Source organism: Perognathus longimembris, chromosome 7, assembly GCF_023159225.1.
Source record: "Perognathus longimembris pacificus isolate PPM17 chromosome 7, ASM2315922v1, whole genome shotgun sequence".
Lineage (NCBI taxonomy): Eukaryota > Metazoa > Chordata > Mammalia > Rodentia > Heteromyidae > Perognathus > Perognathus longimembris.
This window is the reverse complement of record NC_063167.1, coordinates 13,200,264-13,227,728: the sequence shown is the minus strand read 5'-3', so window position 1 is coordinate 13,227,728 and position 27,465 is coordinate 13,200,264. Positions and strand designations below refer to the sequence as shown.

The following is a 27,465-nucleotide window of genomic DNA, read 5'->3' as shown; positions in this document are numbered from 1 at the left end:
TGGGGAACACATTTCTACACTAGATCTAGGAAGTGGAATGTGGAATTAATCCGTCCTCCTCCCTGAAGGGCTGTCCACTGGTTAATTTAAAAAAAAAAAAAAAAAAAAAAAAAACTAAAACTAAAACTAAAAAAAAAACTAAAAAATGAATCCCACACACACAACCCCCCGCCCCCGAAAAAAAAAGCCTCTAAATTGTCCCAGATTACTGTCTAAAATGGAACCAGGGAGCAGCTTCAACAATTCAAAATTAGTCTGTTACAGTCACCACATGCATGCCTTGCTTTTAAACAAACAAAAAGGATTTTTTGAAACAACAAAAACTAGTACTGATCACTTTTCTGACAATACACAATTATCAAAATTAACTAGTACTTGAAAGGTGAAGGGGGGGCATACCTATGGGCCTTGTATCACATGAGTGCATGTGGGTAGGTGCAGGGCATTTGTCATTATTGCAGAAACGAATTTTAATTTTTAATTTTAGTTTGATTTAAACATTGCTTTTAGTATGATGCCGACACCAGCTGTGCAGAAAGGGCTCTGGAGAGATGTTCATAGCAGCACACACCTGCGGCTCTTCTTCGGTTCTGGAGGCTCCAGGGCAGCCAATATTGCTTCGTCAAACACATTCTTTAGGCCTTTCTGAAAGGGGTAGAAAGAAGAAATGGGCAGTCTGGTTTTCAATATAATACAGCTAGAGTTCAAGTTTAAAACAGTCAAACCCCCAAGAGTGGGCAAAGGAACATGAAAAACAACCCTAAGTCTTAACCTAATAATCTCACATCACCAAGTTTTGTCCAGACAGGTACCAGAGAAATTCAGCAATGCAGGAGCAGAGGAGTAGATATTCATGAGTGAGACAGTGGTCCTTTGAGATTGCTTTTTGCAGACCAATGTATGTCACAAGAAGCAAATAGGCAAAAGTGTCACTTATTCATTCAGTATGAGTTTTGTAATTTGTTGCTGAAACGTTTTACATAGAAACAAGGGAAGCAGCTCTGCATTCGAATTAAACAGCTGGATGTCACACAGGACAGAGGCATCCATATTATATGGAAGGCACAGGCAGAGACAGCATGGGTATGGCAACTGCAAGAGATTCACTTTCAACTCCTTTTATCCCAACTGAGCCAAGGAATTCAGAGAATCAAAGAAGTAGGTACCTGATACATAAAAAGGTTAGAATGAGAAAGTGCAACAGGAATAAAGCTTCATCAGGCATTTATACAAACAATTGTATATTTTTAATTTCAAAATTTAAAGGTGACCACAATTGAATGTTTCCCTCACAACAATAAAATCAGAAGCGGGAAAATATATAAAGACAGCAACTTTACATTTCAACATTAACAAACCTTAAGTCAACTGTTAAAATGGATGCTATTCGTAGAAGATAATAACAAAGAATTCATAAAGCAGTAAGCAGATACATCATTATCTTCCCCACCCCAGATTGACAAATACTCCACTATAGCACAAACAGCCAAAGCAATAGCAACACAAAGTTTCACTGCACAAAGGAAAATCAGAAAAGAATCCTCCCTTCCCCATTACACTCTACTAGCAAGTCACCCTTTTTTTCATAGTTTATCATGCAATTACAATTAACAATTCATCATGAGTAAAATGATGTTTGTGTTACTTTCTCCATCTAGAACTAATTATCTAGTGTTAAAACTTTTCTTGTTTTCTCCCCGAGGACATTTTTAGTATCAAGCCATGTTCCCTTCTGCAATAGTAATCCAAACCAAAAAGCTCTGAGCATCAGGCAACTCAAGCAACAGAAAGTTAAACAAGTCCAACTTGACTATTGATCACAAAAAAATATTCCGTAAGATATTGCATTAATTGATCAAAAACTAATACAGAGGTTGTTCTAAAGTGGTGAGTAAAAAGACGCAGAGGCTTGCAAACAGGATGGTTTTATTCCTTTGTTTTTAAATGATCTTTCTACAGTGGTGGGACAGGAAGCAGCAGCAAAGAGGGAAAGGAGAAAACAGTTTAGAATATACAGCACTTCCTTTTGGGTTGAGTTTCCGGAGGCTCGAGGGCAGCTAGGATAGCCTCATCAAACACATTCTTCAGACCTCTCTACAAGACAGAGGGGAGGAGAGAGAATAGCAGCCAGGTTAGAGGATTAGAAGACTAGCAGATACAACAGCAGTCCGGATTAAGTGAGCTGAATTCACAGAAGCAGTGCATTTTAAGAAATTTAAATGCCAAGATACTAGATCTAAAACTCAATATTGGAAGAATAGTCAATTGAAGAGTATTGTCAACTCAAAAGAAGGTTAGCTGAACAAACAGTTTTTAAGAAAATGTAATATGTTGACTTCTACAATAATCAAACAAAAATTAGCACAGAAAAACTTTAATACTAGTGCCAGGAGAGAAAAATTGGATATGTATAGCTAAGACATGTGATGAACAATTAAGTTCTCAATATACAGATAAGAAGGGTATATATTATAATTTCAGGCTTGTGTGAATTCAGCCCCTGAATAACTGAAGGACACAAATAGCAGACTAAGAGGCATGCCACGTGTTTCTCACTTCAGTGACAATCTGGATGGGATTAATCAGCGTTTCAGAGTAGAGAAGTTTCCCAAACAAAAGGTTCAGACATTTAGGAGTGTTTACTGTGCAGCAGTAGCAACTGGGAAGGAATTTAAAGAAGGGGACTCTAGAAACAGCATACACTTCAGTTATTCAGCAATGTTATTAGAGCCAGTTACCACCACCCAAGTCATACAAAAACAAAGAATGGGTCCTAGAATGAGTTTTTAGCAAGCAGTCCAGTGCTTTAAGATATCTGCATGGGTATCAGAACATAAAGCATGGAGTGAGAACAAAGAGAATTGTCACATCTACAGGCATTAAGATGGAGAAATGCACTTACACCTCAGCCAGAAACTCCAAGGTGACTGTGACTCTGTGCAGTGGTACTTTGGGCCCAGGTCTATAGACTCACCTAAACCTGAAGCCACAGGTTTACCAACCAAAGAGGTTTCACATGTTCTTTATGTAACAATGTGATCACAAGTAAAAATGTACTCAAAGTCCCAGAATATAATTCCAACAGTAAGAGCCAACCACAGACTACCCCCAGGTGTTGTTCCCTCTTCACATCTTACTCCAACTGTGGCATCCCAGAGGTAGGGCACCCACACATTTCGTTAGATACAAAATGAATATATAAAAGGAAAATCAGTAATTAAAAAGGCAAAGAAACCAGGCAGCAGTGGCTCACATGTGTAATCATACCAACTCAAGAGGCTGAGATCTGAGGATCACAGTTCAAAGCCAGCTTGGATGGGAAAGTCCATGAGGCTCTTATCTCCAATGAAAAGTACCAAAAAGCCAGAAGTATAGTTGTATCTCAAGTCATATTGAGTGCTGAGCAAAAAAACTCAAGAAAAGTGCCCAGGCACTGAATTCAATCCTGAGGACTGGCACATTAGAAAAAAAAGAGGATAAAGAAATTAAAAAGTCTTATCCCTATATCATTTACATAGAAATGCTATAAGAAAGTAAAGTTCCTCTAAAATTCTTTCTACATGTCTAGGATTAACTCTCATAGTCAAATATGGAAGGACGGAGGTAGAGAGGGAAATATACTTTTAAAAAAGGAGGACTATTAGAAACTAGGTGTATGCCATACCAAGAAAGATAATAGTGGTTTACTCCTATAATCCCACCACTTGGGATACCAAACCCTGCCCTCCACATCAGCAAAAGAAGAAAATCCTTTCTTATTTATGGTAGACAATCAACAAATATCCTATGAAACAAAAGTAAGCTTGGCTTTATCCACTGTCTACTTAAATGAAGAGTTTACAAGTAGAAACTTGAGTCCTAAAAGTTCTTGCTCTCACACATAACTAACTACAGACTCCATTTCCTATGTACTTCTTCCTCTAATTTCTCCAAACTTCTGGAAAGAAATTAGGAGAAAAATGTACTTGCCATATAACTTTTTTAAGCTTCCAATTCTGAAAGTAGGTATAATGGTACATATCTTCTAATACCAACATTCAAGAGGCTGAGTCAGGAGGACTCTGGGCAAGCCTAGGCTACACAGTAAGTTTGAGGCCAGCCTGAGCTATGCAGCAAGACCATGATACTCTTTCTTATTCTCTGTCCTCTCTCACACACACTCTTCTCTGTCTCATACACAGACACACACACAAAAGGAAAAAGAAAACTTCCAATTCTCTGTGAGGCAATTTACATATCAACCTATTCACACATTAAAAATCATGTTTCACAGAAGCATACAACTATCTAAAATAAGCTCTTTGTCAGTGACCTAAAATTAGGTCAACAAGGCCTACTTGTCTCCATTTCCTCCAAAGCAGCCCTATTTCAATGAGAGGATATTCAAAGATACACATCCTTCTATCCTCCCCACATTGACACACTTTTCAGGAGATGATTCTAGAACACAAAGAAAAGCCTCAAGTTTTTTTTGTCTGTTTTTCATCTCAGTCTGTGCAATGTGAGAGAAGATGTAAACCATTCTAAACTTCTAAATATCTACTTTTACCATGGGGTTAAACTGAGAAAAAAAAACAACAACAACTAGGCTTTGGGGAATGTATCTAAACATTTAATAGATTGCTGAGTGCCAGTGGCTCACACCTGTAATCCTAGCTACTCAGGAGACTGAGAACCCAGGATCATGGCTCCAAGGCAGCCAAGGCAGGTAAGTCCCCTGTGAGACTCTTATCTACAATTAACCACTCAAAAAACAGAAGTAGAGCTGTGGCTCAAAGTGGTAGAGCACTAGCCTTGAGCAGAAGAGTTCAGGGACAGTGCCAAGGCCCTGAGTTCAAACTCCACAATAGACAAAAAAAAAATCCTTGAACTTCTCCTATGGATTATCTAATTAAACATAAAAGTTTTCTCTTTAAATAGCCAACCCAGCACAACTCAGTACTTATTAGGCACTGATCCCTATATACAAAACATCTAGTGAAATTTCAATGTATATATTTATATGTGTCACAGTATAAATATAATCAAGAATACAAATGTCAAAAAATAATTAGCTGAAAAAGCATGATAAATGTGACCTCAATTATCAATAATTTCTATTTTAATTAGGTATGTCTGTTCACTGTTCAAACAGGACCAGCACCAACAGACCTTAAGAGTGCTGTGCTAATTATTTCCGTAATATTTTCTTTGCCCTGAGAACAATACTCAAAGGAAAGATTGGTAATACTATAAAGCTAGAGAAAACTGAACTACATACACTAAAAAATTCTCACACAGCTGGGCACTAGGCACTGGTGGCTCACATCTATAATCCTACCTACTCAAAATGTTGAGATTAAGGAACGATCAGGTTCAAAGCCAGTCAGGGCAGAATAGTTCACATGATTATCTCAAATTAACCAGTTTTTAAAATGAAGTTGGTTTGGAGCTATGGCTCAAATGGCAGAGCACCAATCATGAGCAAAAAAACTGAGAGTGGGGGCTGGGCATGTGGCTTAGCAGTACAAGTGCTTGCCTAGTATGCATGAAGCCCTGGGTTCAATTCCTCAGCACCACATAAATAGAAAAGGCTGGAAGTGGCACAATGGCTCAAGTGGTAGAGTGCTAGCCTTGAGCAAAAAGAAGCCAAGGACAGTGCTCAGGCCCTGAGTTCAAGGCCCAGGATTAGCAAAAAAAAAAAGGCTGAGAGTGGTGGGGCACCACCAGTAGCTCACACCTGTAATCCTAGCTATTCAGGAGGCTGAGATCTGAGGATCACGGTTCAAAGCCAGCCCAGGGCAGGAAAGTCTGTGAGACTCTTTATCTCCAATTAACCAGAAAACCAGAAGTGGCGCTGTGGCTCAAGTGGTAGAGTGATAGCCTAGAGCTAAAGACCTCAGGGACAGTGCCCAGGCCCCAGAGTTCAAGCCCCACAACCAACCAAAAAAAAAAGGCTGAGAGTGAGATGCTATGAGTTCAAGCCCCAGAACCAATATCAAAAATAACTAAGCCTCTCCCTCACTGTTCCCTGTCCTTAATTTGAAGTTGTTGTCAAACTATAAGAAAGAGTTCCAGTCATACCACTTAGAAAGAAAAGTCCATATGAGGAAAGAATGCCTCCAAAAACACAGGAACAAGCTGGGCACTGACTGGTGTCTCACACCTGTAATCCTAGCACCTCAGAAAGCTGAGATCTGAGAGTCCTGGTTCAAAACTAGCCCCAAGTGGCTCAAGTAGTAGAGTGCCAGCCTTGAGCAAAACAACTCAGGGATAGCACCCAGGCCCTGAATTCACGCCCAAGGAAACTCTCTCTCTCTCTCTCTTTTTATCTCTCTCTCTCAAACACTCTCTCTCTCAAACAAACAAACAAAAAACAACCCCACAGAACAAACTGTACATGACTGGAAACTACAGCAGAAATAGACAAAAAGTCTCAAATACTGACTCCTCCTCTGTCTCTGTTAATTACCCCAGATACCATGTAGTATTCATTGCCAAAAGGGGGAAAAAATATCTAAAAAAAAATTTAAGGGAGCAGCTCTGACCTATCATCTGATCACCTGCCTCAAGTCTCACCCAATGAAACTGCCAAAGTGAAGGACTTCTACCTCTGTCTCTGGGCTCCAGCTGGACTGCCTATGACATACAACTCCCTCTAAATCAACACCAGAAATGGTTTTCACATGGACCCACATTTGACAACTGTGCTTTGAGGGGTGTATCTGTAGTCCTAAAACTTATCTGGTCCCCTACAGAGATATTTCCTTGTGTTGGTATCAGTTCTTGTCTTTGAATTCAGTACAGCCCCTCTGAACATTGCAGCTTCTTTCACCTTTCCATAGACATTGTATGACATGTATATTGTTACTGTATGAAATGTTGACTGTATGTTACTGTATGAATGTTGACTGAGGGCTAATATTAGTAAAGACTGGACAAAAGAACCTTCATTACCAAAGGCTTACAGCTATCAAGGGAACTCTGTAGTATTTGGCAAATATAGCCAGTGAAATTGAAAAAAATAAAATATATTTAAGCCTCTAGGACAGGGAGTGGGGATTGGGGTCACTGATGTACTCACTTTTTAAGTCACTACACACGTCAACCTCTCATATAAGGGTTTTTGCTTCTGTTTTAAATATGGCCTTGCTCATGTCAAATAATTCAGTAAAATACAACATGGGAGTTTATCAACATGACAGCTTTAGAAACTAACAGTGGTTTCCACAATAGAGACCTATGGCAAAATAATCTACAATGTAAAGCGATCTAATCACATTCTTCCTGGGGAGCTTTAAGTACTGCTGACCACTATCAGAAATAATGTCCATATCCCTATGTTCCTAGAAATATGCAGCCACATAGAATCATTCCTTCCACACAGCTCTTACCTGTGTAAGTGCAGAACACTCCACATACTTGACAGCCTTCAGATCACGTGCCAACTTTTCAGCAGTCTCTGGAGTGATAGGCTTCTGTTTGTTCTTGGCAAGTTTCTCAATAGTGGAGGGGTCATCTCTGAGATCAATTTGGGTCCCAACAAGCAGGAAAGGAGTCTTTGGACAGTGATGAGTAATCTCAGGCACCCACTAAAGGAAAGGTATTTAAAACACACCTGTGTTAATAATGCACAAAGTTCTAAATCTCTACTTAAAACAGGCCAAAAAAAAATTCGATGACTACCTTTTCTTATAGGGGAAGAGTATCTAACCAATTTACCTTTTCTTTCACATTTTCAAATGAAGATGGAGAGACCACTGAAAAACAGACTAGAAATACATCTGTTTGTGGATAACTCAGCGGTCGTAATCTGTCATAATCTTCTTGTCCTAAGGAATAAAGTTAAACAGAAGTCATCAACTGAATCTTGCTATCTTCATAGCATTAAATTAGGTTAGGCAACAGCTTAAGCAGCTTAAAAGCATACAGAGCATTAACCATACAACAGTATCTCTAACTTAAAAAAAGGGGGTTGGGGGGGCTAGGAATATGGCCTAGTGGCAAGAGTGTGTGCCTCGTATACATGAAACCCTGGGTTCGATTCCTCAGCATCACATAGATAGAAAAGGGCAGAAGTAGGGCTGGGGATATAGCCTAGTGGCAAGAGTGCTTGCCTCGTATACATGAAGCCCTGGGTTCAATTCCCCAGCACCACATATACAGAAAACGGCCAGAAGTAGTGTTGTGGCTCAAGTAGTAAAGTGCTAGACTTGAACAAAAGAAGCTCAGGTACAGTGCCCAGGCCGAGTTCAAGCCCCAGGACTGGCAAAAAAAAAAAAAAAAAGGTTTAGTTATATACTATTTGGACAATTTTTACTCTCAGCTAATGTTACTTATGTATGTCAAGAAATTTGTTATTGGGGGCTGGGAATATGGCCTAGTGGCAAGAGTGCTTGCCTCGTATACATGAGGCCCTGGGTTTGATTCCTCAGCACCACATATACAGAAAATGGCCAGAAGTGGCGCTGTGGCTCAAGTGGCAGAGTGCTAGCCTTGAGCAAGAAAGAAGCCAGGGACAGTGCTCAGGCCCTGAGTTCATGGCCTAGGACTGGCCAAAAAAAAAAAAAAAAAAAGAAAAGAAAAAAGAAAAAGAAATTTGTTATTGAGTCAGTGGCTTACACCTATAATCCTAACTACTCAGAAGGCTGAAATCTGAAGATCAAGGTTCAAAGCCAGCCTGGGCAGTAAAGCCCCAGAGATTCTTATCTCTAACTACCAAAAAAGAGCCAGAAGAGGAGCTGTGGCTCAAGTGGTAAAGTACTAGCCTTGAGCACAAAAGCTCAAAGATAGTGCCCATGTCCCAAGTTCAAGTCCTAGGAATGACACACACACAAAAAAAATTGTTACTACCTGGGCTCACATCTGTAATACACAAAAACAAGCACTCACAAATTAAAGGCCAGGTTGCCAGTGGCTCACACCTGTAGTCCTAGTGAAATCTAAGGATCAAGGTTTGAAACCAACCCAAGTAGGCAAGTCCATAAAGCTTTCTTCTCCAATTAAACATCAAAAAGCTGGAAGTAGCTCAAGAGATAAGAGTGCTAGCCTTGAGCAAAAAATCTTAGGGACAGCACATAGGCTCTGAGTTCAAGTCCCAGGATTGGCACCCCCAAAAAAGAATCCAAGCAATTCAAAAAGAAATGAACACAAAAGCTCTAAGAGATATTTGTACACCAAAGCTTGTAACTATTTACAGTAGTTAAACTACAAAAGCAGGTCATATATTGCAACCGTATGAAATACCCATCAACTTATAAATAAACAAATTCTGCTGTATTCATGGAATACTGCTCAGCAATAAAAAGAAACAACTGTTGATATACCTAACAAGGTTGACTCTTGCAAACATGGTATGTGAAAGCAGTCAAATATAAAATATTCAGATACAATCCTAGAACTAGTAGATCTGTAATTGTCTGGGTCAGGTCATGGGAAGAAAGGACTGACTGCAAAAAAAGCACAAAAAACATTCAGGAGCTAGGAATGTGGCTCAGTGGCAGAGTGCATGCATGGCATGCATGAAGCCCTGGGTTTGATTCCTCAGTACCACATAAACAGAAAAGGCTAGAAGTGGTGCTGTTGCTCAAGTAGTACAGTGCTAGCCTTGAGCAAAAAAAAGCAGCTCAGTGACAGTGCCCAGGCCCTGAGTTCAAGCCCCAGGACTGGCAAATAAATAAATAAAGATGATAAAAATATAATTTAAATTTTAATAAAAGCTGAATGACTTGCTAATTTCCCAAGATGACCAAAAAGACACAGAACCAGCAACTACTACAGTTACAAATCAAAACATTATAAAAGAAATTAAGTTTTTACCTGCTGTATCAAAAAGTCCAAGAGTATATGGCTCTCCACCAATCATAACAGTGACTGCATAGTTGTCAAAAACCTAAAAAAATTTTTTTAAATATTTAAACACTGTTCATGTGTAAAGGGGTAGCTTAAAAAGGGATTAGGCAATTCCTAAACAATTATTTTCTTCTTAAGGCTTAACCTTAGTGCATCTTTCTTATATATCCAATAATTGGGGCTGGGATGTAGCTCAGTGGCAAAGTGCTTTGCCTTGCAAGTACAACCTCCTGGGTTCGATCCCCAGTACAAAAAAATGAGACCAAAAAAATGTTTTCCAATAATTGATCCCTTTTGTGAACTGAATGGTTGCTAGGAAAAGAGACAGAGGATTTATCCTAGGATGTATGCTCTATCACAGTAGACTTTAGAGCCACAAAAGCATTATCACAATAGTGAGTCCTTAAGCTACAGAATATTGAAGTATGAAATGTTTATTTCAATGTTCAATCTGTATTCCTTTTAATCTAGAATTAAAATCTCCTAGCTTCATGATCATCATTTTTTCCTTCCGGGGCCCCAGAAAAGAGCCTTGTTGCAAATAATCCCATGTGAGAAAAATAAAGTACTCCAGAAAGGTGTCCAAGTAAAGGCTCAAAGATTATGTGTTAAGAATTCCAGGGCTTGGAATGTGCCCTGGTGGTAGAGTGCTTGCCTGCCTTGCATGAAACCCTGGGTTCAATTCCACAGTACCACATAAATAGAAAAGGCTAGAAGTGGCACTATGGCTCAAGTGATAAGAGTGCTAGCCTTGAGCAAAAACAAATTCAAGGACAGTGTCCAGACTGAGTTCAACCCCCAGGACAGACAAAACAAAACCGAATGAACGAGAGGGGGGGGGGTGGGAGAGGGAGGGAGGGAGGGAGGGAGGGAGGGAGGGAGGGAGGGAGGGAGGGAGGGAGGGAGGGAGGACTGATTGATTCTATTGGTGGCTCACACCTGTAATGTAACCCTAGCTACTCAGGAGGCTGAGATCTGAGGATCGTGGCTCAATGCCAGTCCAGGCAGGAAAGTCCATGAGACTCTTATCCCCACTTAACCACCAGAAAAACTGGAAGTGGCGCTGTGGCTCAAAGTGGTAGAGCTCAGAGCTCAGCAAGAGCACCCAGGCCCAGAGTTCAAGCTCCATGACCAACAAATGAAAAAAGAAAAAGAATTCCATGAGCAACATTTGTATTGGGCTTGGGTGTTGCTCAGTAGTAGAGTACTTACTTTCCTGGCATATGCAAAATCTGGACTTGCTCTCAAGCACAAAACAGTAAATAAATTCATGGGTACAAACTAGGCATAAACCACATGGTCCAAGGCATCTTCTTTGACTATATGCTTTGCTTATAATTAGATCATAAAACACTTAACAACACTCAACAATATAGGCTACTACTGGTTATATTACATTACTTGTCAAAGTGGGAAATGATGGTGCTAAATGGAAAAGACTCAACACTAATTCACAGATTCCTCCAAATGAATTACTATGGAATCAAAAGGCAAAGCTTTCATATACAGCTGTAGTTTTGTCCACTTACAATTAAAATTGAATTTATTAAGAAAAATTTTAAAGAACAGTGTTTTCCAACAGAGAAAACTGTACTACATTTGAAGATCAGTCCTGCTTATTTACCTTTTAGCTTCCTACTCTTGTTTTCCTGGTTTATGTTTTTGATGACTTGCAAAGAAAGATGGAAACAGGGTAAAAAGGAAATGATAGTTAAAAGAAGTCAGTACCTGTTAACAAGAACTGTAAGAGAAAAGGAAAAAAAAGACAAAAGTGAAGAAGAGGAGGTAGAAGAGGAGGCAGAGGAGGAGGAGGAGTGGGGGGGGGGGGGAACAGATCTGTTTAAGCTGTCAAACTACAAGGTTTTCGTTTGTTTGTTCTTTGGCTAGTCCTAGACACTGTCCCTGAGCTTTTGTGCTCAAAGCTAGCACCACTTGAGCCACAGCTCCATTTCCAGCCTTTTATGGTTAACTGGGGATAAAAGTCTCACAGACCTTTCTGCCTGGGCTGTAATCAGATCTCAGCCTCCTGAGTAGCTAGGATTATAAACTTGAGCCAACAGCACCCAGCTACAAATTACTTTCTTACAATCATGCTCAAGATAATAGACTCAAAAGTAGCCTCCATTTACAGCCTACATTTTACATTTATAATAGCCTACATCTACATTTATATCATAAGGCTGGACAGAGAAGCAGAAAAATCTCAAGGCGGCAGATGGTTCAAGCTACTCTCAAGAATAAGGCAGGATGATCACTTAACCCCAGAGCTGAAGGCCAGCTGAAGCAACCTAGTGAGACTTCATCTCAAAAAATGAACAAATAGCAAAATTCAACTTAGAAGCTATGGTTCATTCCAGGTTATTGCTAGATTCAATCATCATAGGAAATAAATAATATATATAATCCTTCAGCCCTAATTTCCATCCTGTAAATGAAAACTTTCAATTCATAGATGGGCACAAATATGCATTTCATACCGATTCCATTCCCATTATAACTTAAATAGGTAATATCAGATTACTCACTTCAGGGCTGGGAATATGGCATGGTGGTAAAGTGCTCGCCTCATATATATGAAGCCCTGGCTTCGATTCCTCAGCACCACATATATAGAAAAAAGCCGGAAGTGGCGCTGTGGCTCAAGTGGTAGAGTGCTAGCCTTGAGCAATAAGAAGCCAGGGACAGTGCTCAGGCCCTGAGTTCAGGCCCCAGGACTGGCAAAAAAAAAAAAAAAAGAGATTACTCATTTCACTGTCTATCTAACTAAAGACTCATTTAAAAATATATTCTAGGAAGTGGTACTGTGGCTCAAGTGGTGAAGTGCTAGCCTTGAGCTGAAGAGCTCAGGGACATTGCCCAGCCCCAGAATTCAAGCCCACAACCAACAAAAAAATAAAATAAATAAAATGAATTAGAAAAATGCATCCTAGCCAGATATCACTAGCTCAGGCCTGTCATCCTAGCTTCTCAGGAGGCTGAGATCTGAGGATCCTGGTTCAAAGCCAGCCCAGGCAGGAAAGTCCATGAAACTCATCTCTAACTACCAAAAAGCAGCATATGGACCTGTGGCTTAAGTAGTAGAGTACTACTAGCTTCAAATAACAACAAAAAAAACTAGAACCAGCACTAAAAAATTTAAAGCCAGAAGTAGAGCTGTGCTCAAGTAGTACAACACTAGCCTTTAATGAAAAAAGTAAGGAGGACAGTGCTAGGTCCTGAGTTCAAGCCTCAGTCTAGCCCCATCTTTTTTCTAGAGATCTGCATACATATATACACACACAAAATGCACCTTCCATACAATACCCAATATTAAGCCATAAAACATAAATGGAGTAAGTAATTTTAATACTAAAATACAAAATCCACCTAACAACTAAGTCACTTCCAACTTCAAATACTCTCTCTCTCTATATATATATATATCATTACCCCAAATAGGCCAACTCAAAAATATGATTTTTTTGGCATCCAATTATATCTTAATTCCCTCCCCATAAATCTTCCTGTATTCTTGGGGCTAACTCCAGCACTCCTATCCTGCAACACTAAAGACTGATACTTCCAACTGAACATAATCATCAAATCTTTAGCCTGTGTTCACCTGCCCGATAAAACTCCTCATCTCTCTGGGGTAACTTAAAGTATTCATACAGTTTCTTCTCACTTCCAAAGAGTACTAGGTCCACATTAATCAAGTTACAGGACCTACCAATGGCTCACTCTCTTCAAGCCATCCCAACTATTCTCAGTACTGAATGGACAATGTTGCACATTTAGCATAATTAATTCCACTAGTCTGATCAAGGAGTAAGACTCCTAAAGGCTGTATTCTCATAACAAAATAGGTCTTCTCTCTTTTTTTTTTTTAATATTTGTTTTTGTTCTTGTTGCCAGTCCTGGGGTGTGTACTCAGGGCCTAAGCACTGTCCCTGGCTTCTTTTTGCTCAAGGCTAGCACTCTACCTCTTGAGCCACAGTGCCACTTGCGGCTTTTTTCTGTATATGTGGTGCTGAGGAATCAAGCCCAGGGCTTCATGTATATGAGGCAAGCACTTTACCACTCGGCCATATTCCCAGCCTCACAAAATAGGTCTTCTCTTGTCTGCTCCTTGGTCCTCGTATGGAGCTCCAGTACTGCTACTGAGAACACACTACTTTCTCTGAAGTTATAAAACACCTGGCATCCCAGGACATAAGGGAAAAAAATTCTTCATTCTAAGATGTATGCCATACTTCTCCAAACTGAGAACATCACTCTTTAGAATCTTATCAACTGGAGTTTTGACTTCCAGCACTTTTTGCAAATCCTTCTATCACCCCCTCTTGATTTTCCACTGATTCCTCAGCTGTTTAAAGTGAATATAAGGGCTGGGAATGTGGCTTAGAGGTAGAGTGCTTGCCTAGCATGCATGAAGCCCTGGGTTTGATTCCTCAGTACCACATAAACAGAAAAGGCTAGAAGTAGCACTGTGGCTCAGATGGTAGAGTGCTAGCCTTGAGCAAAAGAAGCTCAGGGACAGTGCCCAGACCCTGAGTTCAAGCTTCAGGACTGGCAAAAATATAAATTAAATAAAAATAAGGTGAATACAGTTTGTCCATGAGAGGTCAAGATCGTTAAAAATAGGAAACAAAGGCAGACAGGAAATTTTCAGTACACACAGAAAAAGTTTTCAAAGGTTGTCTAATTCTCCATTCACTAAGAAAGGGGAAGCCTTTATACTTACAGTTGGAACATATTCAGATGGAAACTTATTTGTTGTGTAAGATATCAGGAGACATGTTTTACCAACAGCACCATCACCCACAACAACACACTTAATTGTCTGCATGGCAGAAATAGTTTTGTATCCACTTTAAATAATCCAAATTTGATGATGACCTACAAAAGAAGATTTAAGATATTTATTTTGTGTATATGGAGATATACACACACACACGTAGTTTTTCTCCTTTAACTAGCAAAAGGTTTCATTAACAGCATATAACAGAATTAGAAAGAACTACTATGGCTGAAAGGATCTAAAAAGAGAAATGAGGACACTCAAACTCACAGTAACAAGAGTCAAATTTTCTAAGTTTCTGGATACCTGGTTGTTTCAACTTCATAAAAGCCCAAAGTGGGGCAGTATATTTCTTTTTATAACACAAGTGCATGCAGTCTGACAAGTGATTATTATGAAACCTTTTCTTCACATGTGCACATGCACACATACACACACACACACACACACACACGTATGTAGACCTATATATGAAACATCGCGACTTTAGAGCTTCAGGTATATGGTCTACAAACAAGCAAAACACACTATCACCACTCCATCCCAAAATATATAAGCAACCTGAGGAAATGGCCTCAACAGCTGTTGGAACATCAAGTTGCCTAGTTCACTAGTTCAATATTCATTGTATGAAGAGTCCAAGACCTGTTTTTTATCATAAAAATGTTAAACTTGTATGTAAATCATGCTGAGCTGTAATAAACAAATACCATTACTTTAGTTTCTTACTATAGTCCTCCATTCTAAGAACCCAAGGCTATCAATTACAAACACATCAAACATTACTGTATTTCATCAACACTGAGAGACTTTTGTCACATTTAAATATCTTTAAACTCAGAATATCTTATTGAGGGTACCTTGAAATAATTATTGGCCTTTTTCTTTTGACAGCACTGGAATTTGAACTTGGGGTCATGCTTGCTAAGCAATCATGTTCTACCATTTGAGTCACATAGCCAACCTTTTTAGTTATCTTTCAGATAGGGTCTCAGCTCAGACTTTTTGCCCATAACAGTTTATAACCATAATCCTCCTACCTATGCCATGCACAAGGCTGGGATTAGAGACATGCATGACCATATCTGGCTTATTTATTGGGATAAGGTCTCACCAACTTTTTGCCTGAACTGGCTTTGGAACTGTAATCTCCAGATCTCCTGTTCCTGAATAGTTAAAATTACCAGTGTGCGTTACTGTGTCCAACCCATTAGCAACCATTTCCCTCAAAACTGAAACGAGGGGCTGGGGATATGGCCTAGTGGCAAGAGTGCCTGCCTCATATACATGAGGCCCTGGGTTCGATTCCCCAGCACCACATATACAGAAAATGGCCAGAAGTGGCGCTGTGGCTCAAGTAGCAGAGTGCTAGCCTTGAGCAAAAAGAAGCCAGGGACAGTGCTCAGGCCCTGAGTCCAAGCCCCAGGACTGGCAAAAAAAAAAAAACTCAAGCGAGCACCAGTAGCTCACACCAGTAGTCCTAGCTACTCAGGAGGCTAGAATCTGAGGATTGCGGTTCAAGCCAGCCCAGGCAAGAAAGTCCATGAGACTCTTCTCTCCAATAAACTACTCAGGAACAGCGAGAAGTATCACTGCGGTTCAAATGATAGAGCATGGGGCTGGGAATATGGCCTAGTGGTAAAGTGCTCGCCTCCCATACATGAAGCCCTGAGTTTGATTCCTCAGCACCACATATACAGAAAAAAAGCTGGAAGTGGAGCTGTGGCTCAAGAGGTAGAGTACTAGCCTTGAGCAAAAAGAAGCCAGGGACAGTGCTCAGGCCCAGAGTCCACGCCCCAGTAAAATAAAATAAAATAAAAAACTAGATCAAATGCTAGAGCACTAGCCTTGAGCACAGACACTCATGGACAGTGCCCAAGCCCTAAGTTCAAGCCCCAGGACCCAGGATGGGCACAGAGGAGACAGAAATTTAGGGTAAAAGAAATCTCAGATTCAGTTATACATCAAGAGTTAATTCTGGGGGCTGGGGATTTGGCCTAGTGGCAAAGAGTGCTTGCCTCCTATACATGAAGCCCTGGGTTCAATTCCCCAGCACCACATATACAGAAAATGGCCAGAAGTGGCACAGTGGCTCAAGTGGCAGAGTGCAAGCCTTGAGCAAAAAGAAGCCAGGGACGGTGCTCAGGCCCGGAGTCCAGGGCCAGGACTGGCAAAAAAAAAAAAAAAAGAGTTAATTCTGGAAGTATTTTAAGTGTGTATGGGGTGTGTGTGTGTGTGTGTGTATGGTACGTGTGTGTGCGCGTGCACACACATACATACCCAAATGCTTTCAATTTCTTGGTGCTCAGAGCTGCCATTTTATAACACAAAACTAGAGCAACCAAATTCACCAAAATATAGATGCCTATATATATATAGATGCCTATGTGTTCTTACAGGTTTCTTCATGACATTTAACCATGATTTATAAATGTCCTCCAACAACGCTGCATTCAAACCTACTGTAACTCATAGACCTCTGCATTCAATCTATTCCATTTTACATATACTTCTTTTGCACTTAGCACAATGACTAGTACCACTTTGTGAGCTCTTAAATGAACATAAAATTGTATCACAATTGCTAATGCTTATCAAGGAGGAGGTTCTGAGTTCAAACCTCAGTAGTCAAGGGTAGAAGAAAAAACTGCGTAACAAAAGAATGTGAAACTACATAGGGATTAGTTAGGAATGGACAATCAGAAGAAATATGTACTCTCCAACCACTCATCAAAACTAATTGGAATAGGAATGGTGATTTAGCTCAATGGGAAAGTTCTAGTATACACATACTATGAGTTTGACCCCCAGTACTAAAAAAAAAATCTTTTAGTTGGGCACTGGTGGCTCACACCTGTAATCCTAGCTACTCAGGAAGGCTGAGATCTGAGGCTCATGGTTCAAACACAGCCCAGGCAATAAAGTCCTTAAGACTATCTCCAGTTAACCACCAGAAACCAGAAGTGGCACTGCGACTCAAAGTGGTAGAGCAACAGCCTTGAGCAAAAGAGTTCAGGAACAGCACCCAGGCCATGAATTCAAGCTCCATAACAGCATCCTCTGCTTTTTCCTGTCTTTTCCTTAGTATGAACTAAAGAAACATTCATATCTATGTGCATAGAGATAACACAATGAAACCTCTTTGTGCAACTAATGTACTATAAAAGCAGTAATAACAGAAGTAAAAAGAGCTGGAAGTTTGGCTCAAGTAGTAGAATGTCTGAAGTTCAACCTGTAGCACCACCATCCCCAAAAAGTGAAAAAAAATTCTGCAGGTGCCAATGGCTCATGTCTGTAATCCTAGCCACTCAAGAGGCTGAGATCTGACGGCCCTGGTTCAAAGCCACAGCCTGGGCAGCAAAGTCGGTGAGACTCTTATCTACAATTAACCACCAGAAAACCAGAAGTAGAACTGTGGTTCAAGTGGTAGAGTGCTACTCTTGAACTGAAGAGCTCAGGGACAGTGCCCAGGCTCAGAGATCAAACCCCACGACCAACCAAAGGAGAAAAATAAATAAATAAATAAATAAGATCTGAGGGTAGAGGTTTGAACAGCTAAGGCAGGAAAGTCTATAAGACTCATCTCCGATTAACCAGCAAAAAGTCAAAAATGGAGCTGTGGCTCCAGTCATAGAGTACTAGCCTTGAGCTAAACAGCTCAGGAATAACATCTTGACCTGAGTTCAAGCTTCAGGACCAGAACAATAGATTAAATACATACATATATCTGACACATACATATATATATCTGACTCCTAGCCTAAATTAATTTACCCTAAAACTGTTGTCAAACAGAAGTGATAACAAGCCAGGCAATGGTGGTTCATGTCTGTAATCCTAGCTACTCAGGAGGCTGAGATCTAAAGATCGCAATTCAAAGCCAAGTCCGTGAGGCTCTTAACTCCAATTAACTACCAGAAAACCAGAAGTGGCTCTGTGGCTCAAAGTAGTTCAGCACTAGCCTTGACAAAGAAGCTCAAAGACAGCACCTATATGAAGGCTCCCAAGTAGGAGAATGGGAATTTAAACCCAAGTCATCTGACTCTCAAGTCTGCTCTTAAATCTTACATCACACTTCCACTACTGAAAAAATGGCATTACAGGGAGGCTGGGAATATGGTGTAGTGGTAGAGTGTTTTGCATACATGAAGCCCTGGGTTTGATTCCTCAGCATCACATTTATAGGAAAAGCCAGAAGTGGCGCTGTGGCTCAAGTAGTAGAAGCCTTGAGCAAATAAAGCTCAGGGACAGTGTCCAGGCCCTGAGTTCAAGCTCCAGGACTGGCAAAAAAAATAAAAACGAAATAGCATTAATAAAATCAAGTATGATCACTGTCAATGAACTGGCAACTACAGGCCCATGAGAGTTGCCAACAACCAAAAGAGGAAGTCAAGTGGGAAAAAAAAGGAAGCAAAAAATAGGAGTTAGGTTCATGTCCTATTTCTTCACCCTGCAGAAAACTGCTGAATATTATTGGAAGGAAAGAGGCAAGAAGAGAGAATTACTAAGAGTTTGTTCTTCCCTTTTCTTTCTCTACAAATCTTCCTTTTCTTTTAGTCGGTCGTAGCGCTTGAACTCAGGGCCTGAGCATTGTCTTTGAGCTCTTTTGCTCAAGGTTAGTGCTCTACCACTTACAGCCACAGCTCTACTTCCAGTTTTCTGGTGGTTAAATGGAGAAAAGAGTGTCACAGACTTTCCTGCCTGGCCTGGCTTTGAACAGTGATCCTCAGACCTCAGCCTCCTACATAGCAAGGATTACAGGTATGCGCCACAGGTGCCCAGCAAATCTTCCATTTTTTAGGCCTCCCAACCCGACAACTCAACAATTTGTTGGAAGCGGATTGTGGGTACCTTGCTAGACTAGATTCTGGAGCCTCACTAGCTCTAACAATATTCCTGGCTAACTTATTTTAATCTACATATGGCTCCACTTTCCCTTGTTGAAATATGAAGACTGAAATAAGTAAACTTCATAAATGACTGAATTTATTATTTATTGTATACTAAATGCTAACATCAACAACGTAGAGGAAACTGAAGAAATGTTAGTGTATCCAATGTTCACCTCCAGTTAAAATAATATGGAACTGCTAAAGCATGAAAACAACTGCCATTACACCATCCAGAATGGTGGAAGAAAATTATTTCACACCAGTAAGTATATATTATACCTCTTTAATTGTGATCTTCATTTGCCTCACTTAGAATTAGGACTGGGCATTTATAGCATGAAAAGATGATTCAGCCAGCCATAAGGAAAAAAGCTGTGAAATACTACATATCTTTCACCTTCCTTCCAGTAATCTACCTCTACCAGACAGCAAAACTAATCCTAGTATTGTCTAAATTCTTGTTCCAGGCCTGAGGCTTGAACTCAGAGCCTAGGCGCTCTTTGAGCTTTTTGTTGCTCAAGGCTACCACTCTACCTCTTGAGCCACAGCTTCACTTCTAGCTTTTTTGGCAGTTTATTGGAGATTAAGAGTCTCACAGGGGGGCTAGGAACATGGCCTAGTTGCAAGAGTGCTTGCCTTGTATACATGAAGCCCTGGGTTCGATCCCTCAGCACCACATACATAGAAAAAGCTGGAAGTAGCACTGTGGCTCAAGTGGCAGAGTGCTAGTCTTGAACAAAAAGAAGCCAGGGACAGTGCTCAGGCCTTGAGTTCAAGGCCCAGGACTGCCAAAAAAAAAAAAAAAGTCTCACAGGCTAGCCTAGTACTGGTGGCTCAAGCCTATAATCCTAGCTGCTCAGGAGGCTGAGAGCTGAGGATCACAGTTCAAAGCCAGCCCGAGCAAGAAAGTTCATGAGATCCTTATCTCCAGTTAACCTACAGAAACCCGGAAGTGGAACTGTGGCTCACAAAGTGATAGAAAAACTCAGGGACATAGCCCAGGGCCAGAGTTCATGCCCCATGACCGGGACACATAAAAAATAAGTCTCACAGGCTTTCATGCTCAGGCTGGCTTCAAACAGCAATCCTCAGGCTACTTAGCCTCCTGAGTAGCTAGGATTCAGACATGAGCCACCAGTGCCCAGCTAAGATTTTGGAGATCCAATTACCCTTAAACAATTTCAAAGTTAAACACACAAAGTTTTGTGACCTAGACCTAAAGAACCTATTTGTACTCTCTTTTTAATATCCTCATTATTGGCTGGCTCCCAACTAATTTCTATCACAAACAACTCCTGGGAAAAGAGTTTATACTAAGGGGAGGATCTCATCTACAGACGTGCTGTGATTCTCAAGCCCCAAGGTTTATTTCAGGCAAGTGTGGCATATGAAAAGATATGAGATTAAGTATTCACTAACAAATTATGTCTTGCAAAACATTGTACTTCCATATTATCACATCCTTATGAAACTATGTTAAGAATTACTTTAGTAATGTGTTATGGTGAAATAAAAGGGTAAGTGCATTATCTTGGTTAATTCACTATGGTATCTAGTCTTCTATCCCGTTTCTAGAACAGGGCTCAAAAAAACTCCTAGAAATTCCTGAAATTCTGTCTCAGTATTCACAACAAAAATCACACCTAAATTTATGCTAATAAGGTAAGGAGGGGTGAGATGTGGCAGGTCACCAGAATTACTAAGTGACAGAAGGACTGTAACTTTCAAGCTCATCCACCGAGTCCCAGGGAGAAGTAGGCTGAAGATGGAGTTGAGGAAAACTGACCAAGGTGATTGAACTGGAAAGCGTGGGGTTGGTGAACTAATGAGGTGCTAGATGGACACACTTAGCATGACAGCTCTCTCACCCTATAACCCTATTCCTCATAAGAGTAAAACGTAAAATGTTCTAATTATGTGCGCTGTCCTAACCAAATACTGAACCATGAAACCCTATAGCTGGTCAGAGACAGAGGTAATCTTGACACCCCATCTCTAACTAGTGCTTGAAGTGAAGGCAGTCTTTTGAGACTGAACCATTTAACTTGTAGAGTCCTTAGGATTTAATTAACAGAAGTAGTCACATTTGAAACCCTAGATACTCAGGAGACTGAGATTTGAGGATCTTGGTTTGAAGCCAGCCCAGGCAGGAAAGTACAGGAAAGACTCTTATCCCCCCCCCAAAACTACCAAAAAAGCCAAAAGTGGAGATGTGGCTCAAATGGTAGGGTGCTAAGCTTGAGTAAAAAAAGTTCAAGGGCAGTGCCCAAGCCCCAGGACAAGCACCAAAAAAAAAAAAAGATATAAGGGGGAAACTCGTGAATTAATATCTCAATTTTATGTCTTTTCTACCAATCCAACAGAACTAGGCTCACTGCAGGAGGAAATAGGAGGAAAAAAAATTTTAAAGCGGGCCAGGTGTAGGTAATCCAGCTACTTGGGAAGCAGAGAGGTAAATGAATCACAGTCCCAGCAAATGCTTGAGCTGTTATCTGAAAAACTGAAAGAAAAAAATGTACTAGGTAAATTTCCTTTGGCGTGCCCCCTGTGGTCACTATATGATTTTGGTACACTGGATACTGTATATATGCTTATCTGAACTAGGGAAGGGAAAGAAAAATGAGGGAGGGTATAACAAATAAGACAAGAAATGTACTCACTACCTTATTATGTAACTGTACCCCCTCTGTACATCACCTTGTCAATAAAATTTAATTTAAAAAAAACTGAAAGAAAAAGACTAGGGTAGGGTCCTAAAAAGTGCAAGGACCTAACTTCAATCCCTAGTACTGATAAACACTAATTAACTTTAAAGATCAGTAATATTTTTCTGTGTGTCTGTGCACACGAACACTAGTACAGGGTTTAACTCAGGGCATTCTTGCATTCTAGCTCTCCTTGCAGGCTCACTACTGGTCCTCTACTACTTGAGCCATACTCCTGCTGAAATTTTGCTTGTTAAATGGAGATGGAGTGTCACAGACTTTTCTGTCTAGCCTGGCATCAACCTTGATCGTCCAGGTCTCAGCCTCCTAAATAGCTAGGAATACAGGTATGAGCCTGTAAAAACAGTGCCCAGCTTCCATTCATTTTTGAGACTATGATATATATATACACACCGTGTGTGTGTGTGTGTGTGTGTGTGCGCGTGTGTATCTTCTACACTAGTATACGTAAAACCTATCAACTGGCTGATCCAGTGGTAGAGTTAAATAATAATAATAATCTGGTCCATCTAATTAGTTTCATTTTGTTTTTATGTGTTGTGTTTCTGGGGATCAAATTCAGGCCCTTGCCCATAGTGGATACATTGCCATATCCTCCACTTTGTGGAGGACAAAGTTCATGTCCTCTTGGGCAACAAGCCTAGTAGGTACATAGACAATAAACAAATAATCACCACCTCCACATATTCTTCTTTCATTATAGTACTGACAATGGATGTCCTTAAACATAGTGTTTCCCATTCTGGTCTCCTAATTAAGGAATGGCATCTGGGCATGTACCTTAGAAAGCAGAAGCAGGAGGCTCTCAAATTCCAGGCTAGCTTGTGCTAGACTGGCTTGAAGGTTCAAGACCAGTCTGTCCTACACTGTGAGATGCTGTCTCAAAGCACCAAAAAGCAAACAAACAAATGGAGGAAGTATGGCAACATAATTCTTAAGTTACATACATACAAAATCCATCCCTCCTTAGTTTCATATAAAAACCTACATAACAAAAAGAGTATTTAGCCTCTTCCAGATCCCACATATGAGTTTACCACAGCTCTGAGATTTAGACACTCTAGGGGAAAATAGTACTGCAACTGTTAAGACTAGCATCTAGGGCTGGGAATATGGCCTAGTGGCAAGAGTACTTGCCTCGTATACATGAAGCCCTGGGTTCGGTTCCTCAGTACCACATATATAGAAAACGGCCAGAAGTAGCGCTGTGGCTCAAGTGGTAGAGTGCCAGCCTTGAGCAAAAAGAAGCCGGGAACAGTGCTGAGGCCCTGAGTCCAAGGCCAGGACTGGCAAAAAAAAAAAAAAAAAAGACTAGCATCTATCCAGATATCTTAATCAGACAATGCAATTAGAGGCTAATTGCCTAATGCCACTTAAATTATCCAATAAGATTTAGTACTTAGAGGGAATATGGCCTAGTGGCAAGAGTGCTTGCCTCATATACGTGAAGCCCTGGGTTCGATTCCTCAGCACCACATATATACAAAACGGCCAGAAGTGGCGCTGTGGCTCAAGTGGCAGAGTGCTAGCCTTGAGCAAAGAGAAGCCAGGGACAGTGCTCAAGCCCTGAGTCCAAGGCCCAGGATTGGCAAAAAAAAAAAAAAAAAAAAAAGATTTAGTACTTAGTCAAAGTCTCCCCTCTATACACATCATCTCCCAAAGCCTTGGATTTCTGGCCTTACAACTCATCCTACTTCTACTCTAACTATCCACCCCAAAATTTTACCTCTCTGACAGATTCCCTAACTATGGTAGCTGTCAATAACACCACAAGCAGGACACTAGTGGCTCATGCCTGTAATACTAGCTACTTAGGAGGCTGAGATCTGAAGATCTCAGTTGGAAGCCGGCTATGAGACTCTTATGTCCAGTTAACCACCAGAAAGCTGGAAATGGAGCTATAGTTAGGTGGTCGAGCGCTAACATTGAGCAAAAAGGTTCCAGAGGAATGCCTACACTCTAAGTTCAAGCCTTCACACACACACACACACACACACACACACACACACACACACACACACACACGAAATGGCCCACAATTTCTTGACCTAATGCTGTGGTCTGAATATGTTTCAAAAAAAAATAGTGAAATCCTAATCTCTGCAGTAATGGCATTAGAACATGAAGTCTTATTGTTCGCTTCAGCACATATACCAAAACTGGAATAATACAGAGAAGATTAGCATGGCCCTTGCACAAGAATGACAAGCAAACTCGTGAAGCATTTCATATTTTTAAAGAGTACATGTTTTTTTTTTGGCCAGTCCTGTGGGCTGGACACATTCTCAGCCCAAGTGTACATTTCCCTGAAATAATGTCACCCCTTCCCTTGCTCTCCTTCAGTTTTTCCCTCCCATCCCTTCACCAACTTCTTGTAAAAAGAAAACCAACTGGGGCTGGGAATGTGGCCTAGTGGCAAGAGTGCTTGCCTCGTATACATAAAGCCCTGGGTTCGATTCCCCAGCACCACATAATATAGAAAATGGCCAGAAGTGGCGCTGTGGCTCAAGTGGCAGAGTGCTAGCCTTGAGCAAAAAGAAGCCAGGGACAGTGCTCAGGCTCTGAGTCCAAGGCCCAGGACTGGCAAAGAAAACGAAAAAGAAAAAGAAAAGAAAACCAACTATTCTGTCAAATCACTGAAATGTTTAAAATAAATTAATGCACATTGAAAAAAAGAACATGAAATCTCAATAGTTGGATAGGATCCAAAAGAAGATGCCATCTATGTAATATGAAGCCATCCCCCACCATAAAACATCAAGCAACTTGAACATCTCAGCTTCCAGAACTATGGGAAATAAATTTCTGTAAGGGAGAAGGATAGGTTAAGACTGACTGGGATACATTTATATACATGTTAAAATATCACAATGAACCTCTCTTTCTATAATTAATGCAACTTTGTTGTTCTCCTAGTCCACGGTATTTTTCTATTAGCAGCCCAAATCTATGAAAATAGCTCCCAAGACAAGGCTGTTCTTGGCTCTCTTTATGTCTTCAAACATGCCAGGCCCTGTCTTGCCTTCAGGTCTTTAACAATACTTTTTGTCAGGTACAATGTACATATTGATACTTCTTGTCAAGTACATACAATGAAATCCTAGTTACCCAGGAGGATGAGATTTGAGGATCAGGTTTGAAGCCAAAAAAGGAAATCTAGGGGACGCTTATCTCCCAATTAACACCAAAAAGCCAGAAGTGGAGCTGTGGCTCAAGTGGTATGGTAGACTGCTAGCCTTGAGTTAATACTCCCTGTTGTTTTCTTTTTGTCATTGTTATTTTGTTTTTTATTTATTTATTTATTTATTTGGGCCAGTCCTGGGCCTTGGACTCAGGGCCTGAGCACTGTCCCTGGCTTCCTTTTTGCTCAAGGCTAGCACTCTGCCACTTGAGCCACAGCACCCCTTCTGGCCGTTTTCTATATATGTGGTGCTGTATACGAGCCAAGCTCTCTCGCCACTAGGCCATATCCCCGGCCCGTTATTTTGTTTTTTAAACATGGGAAAGCAAGGCGTTTAATAGAGAGGGTACACCATTAAAGGAAACAGCAGGCTTCAACTATGTTGCTGAAGAGCCAGGTTAGAGCCAAACATTTCCAATTCCCATTCAGGAAATGACTCCCTTCTCATTGTCTTGTTTTTTTGTTTGTTTGTTTTTGTTTTTGTTTTTTTGTTGCCAGTCCTGGGGCATGGACTCAGGGCCTAAGCACTGTCCCTGGCTTCTTTTTGCTCAAGGCTAGCACTCTGCCACTTGAGCCACAGCGCCACTTCTGGCCATTTTCTGTATATGTGGTGCTGGGGAATCGAACCCAGGGCTTCATGTATATGAGGCGAGCACTCTACCACTAGGCCATATTCCCAGCCCCATCCTGTTTTGTTTTGTTTTTTGCCAGTCCGGGGCTGGAACTCAGGGCCCTGGAGAACTGTTCCTGAGCTTCTTTTGCTCAAGTCTAACACTCTAGCACTTGAGCCCCAGCTCCACTTCCAGCTTTTTCTGTTTATGTGGGACTGAAGAATGGAACTTAGAGCTTCATGCACGGTTGCCATGCAGTCTACCACTAAGCCACCTTCCCAGCCCCTCTCCATTGTTTTATTTTGTTTTTTTGTCTTTTATTTATTTGTTTATTTTTTTTTTTGGCCAGTCCTTGGGCTTGGACTTGGGGCCTGAGCACTATCCCTGGCTTCTTTTTGCTCAAAGTTTGCACTTTAACACTTGAGCCACACAGCGCCACTTCTGGCTTTTTCTGTTTATGTGGGGCTGAGGAATCGAACCCAGGGCTTCGTCCATGCAAGGCAAGCACTCTACCACTAAGCCACATTCCCAGCCCTCATTGTTCTTGTTTGTTTGTTAACATTTTGTGACAAGAGCTTAAAACTCATTGTTCTTAAAGTGACCAATTTGTCATCCTTCAGATCTCAGCTCAAATCATCAAGTCCTTTGAAAGTCCTCTCCTGACCACATGATCCAGAGTACTAGCTCCCTCCCCCCTTACACTCTTATCATATTACCCTGCTTATGGCCTCCATTTATGGCCCTAAACTATAATTATATTATTTGTAATTGTGCAGTTAATGAGACATTTGAAAAAAGGGGGGAGGATCTCCAATGAGCCCATAAAGGCAAGGACCCTGATACATGCTCAATAAGTTTTGCAGTATCAGTGAATAGGTATTCACACACTGAGTAAGTCATATTTTTCTTCTTTTGTTTTTTGACAGGATCTCACTAAGGAGCCTAAACTGGTCTCAAATTCACAATCTTCCTACTTCTGCCACTGGATTACTGGGATTATGGGCATGTGCCACAACAGGCCATTGTGTTTATTTATATCCACTTGCCATAGTTTCTAACCAATTTTAAGCCCTCTGGGAAAAAAAAAAAAAAGAATAGATCTATTTTTTTCACCCTCCTCCCAAGGTACCTAATACAATAGTGAGCCATAGATTAAGAGCAAGAAAAAGGAAATGGCATGGCTCAAGAGGTAAAGCACCAGCTTTGAGCAGAAAGGGCTAGCAAAAGAGTACACACACCTGCGTGCAAGTCTCAGTGCTGGCATACACACACAAAAAAAATCAAAAGTTATTTTAAATTATTTGGTTTTCTTTTCTTTTCTGTCTTTGTCTATATGTCTTTGGAAGTGTAAAGGGAGGCACAGAAATGGAGGGACAAAGGGTAAACAAATGCAGCAATGGTACTCACTGGACACTACCCCTTGAAAATGAATTATACAACTTGT

At 40.7% G+C, this 27,465-nt stretch overlaps 1 protein-coding gene and 1 non-coding gene across 2 annotated transcripts in view; one reads left to right on the top strand and one right to left on the bottom strand.

The window, feature by feature from the left end:
- Positions 1–455: 455 nt before the first annotated feature.
- Positions 456–27,465, bottom strand: part of Cdc42 (cell division cycle 42) — a 42,980-nt gene continuing 15,970 nt past the window's right edge. The window contains exons 2-6 of the mRNA XM_048350452.1: positions 14,555–14,709; positions 9,799–9,871; positions 7,702–7,811; positions 7,374–7,571; positions 456–645 (exon numbers count right to left, since the gene is read on the bottom strand). Of these exons, the coding sequence (XP_048206409.1) occupies positions 556–645; positions 7,374–7,571; positions 7,702–7,811; positions 9,799–9,871; positions 14,555–14,659 (576 nt within the window). The 5' untranslated portion in view covers positions 14,660–14,709 and the 3' untranslated portion in view covers positions 456–555. The remainder of the gene's footprint in view (positions 646–7,373; positions 7,572–7,701; positions 7,812–9,798; positions 9,872–14,554; positions 14,710–27,465) is intronic.
- On the top strand, positions 24,364–24,465 carry LOC125355873. The gene has a single exon (XR_007211794.1). It is a non-coding gene; the product is annotated as a U6 spliceosomal RNA (small nuclear RNA).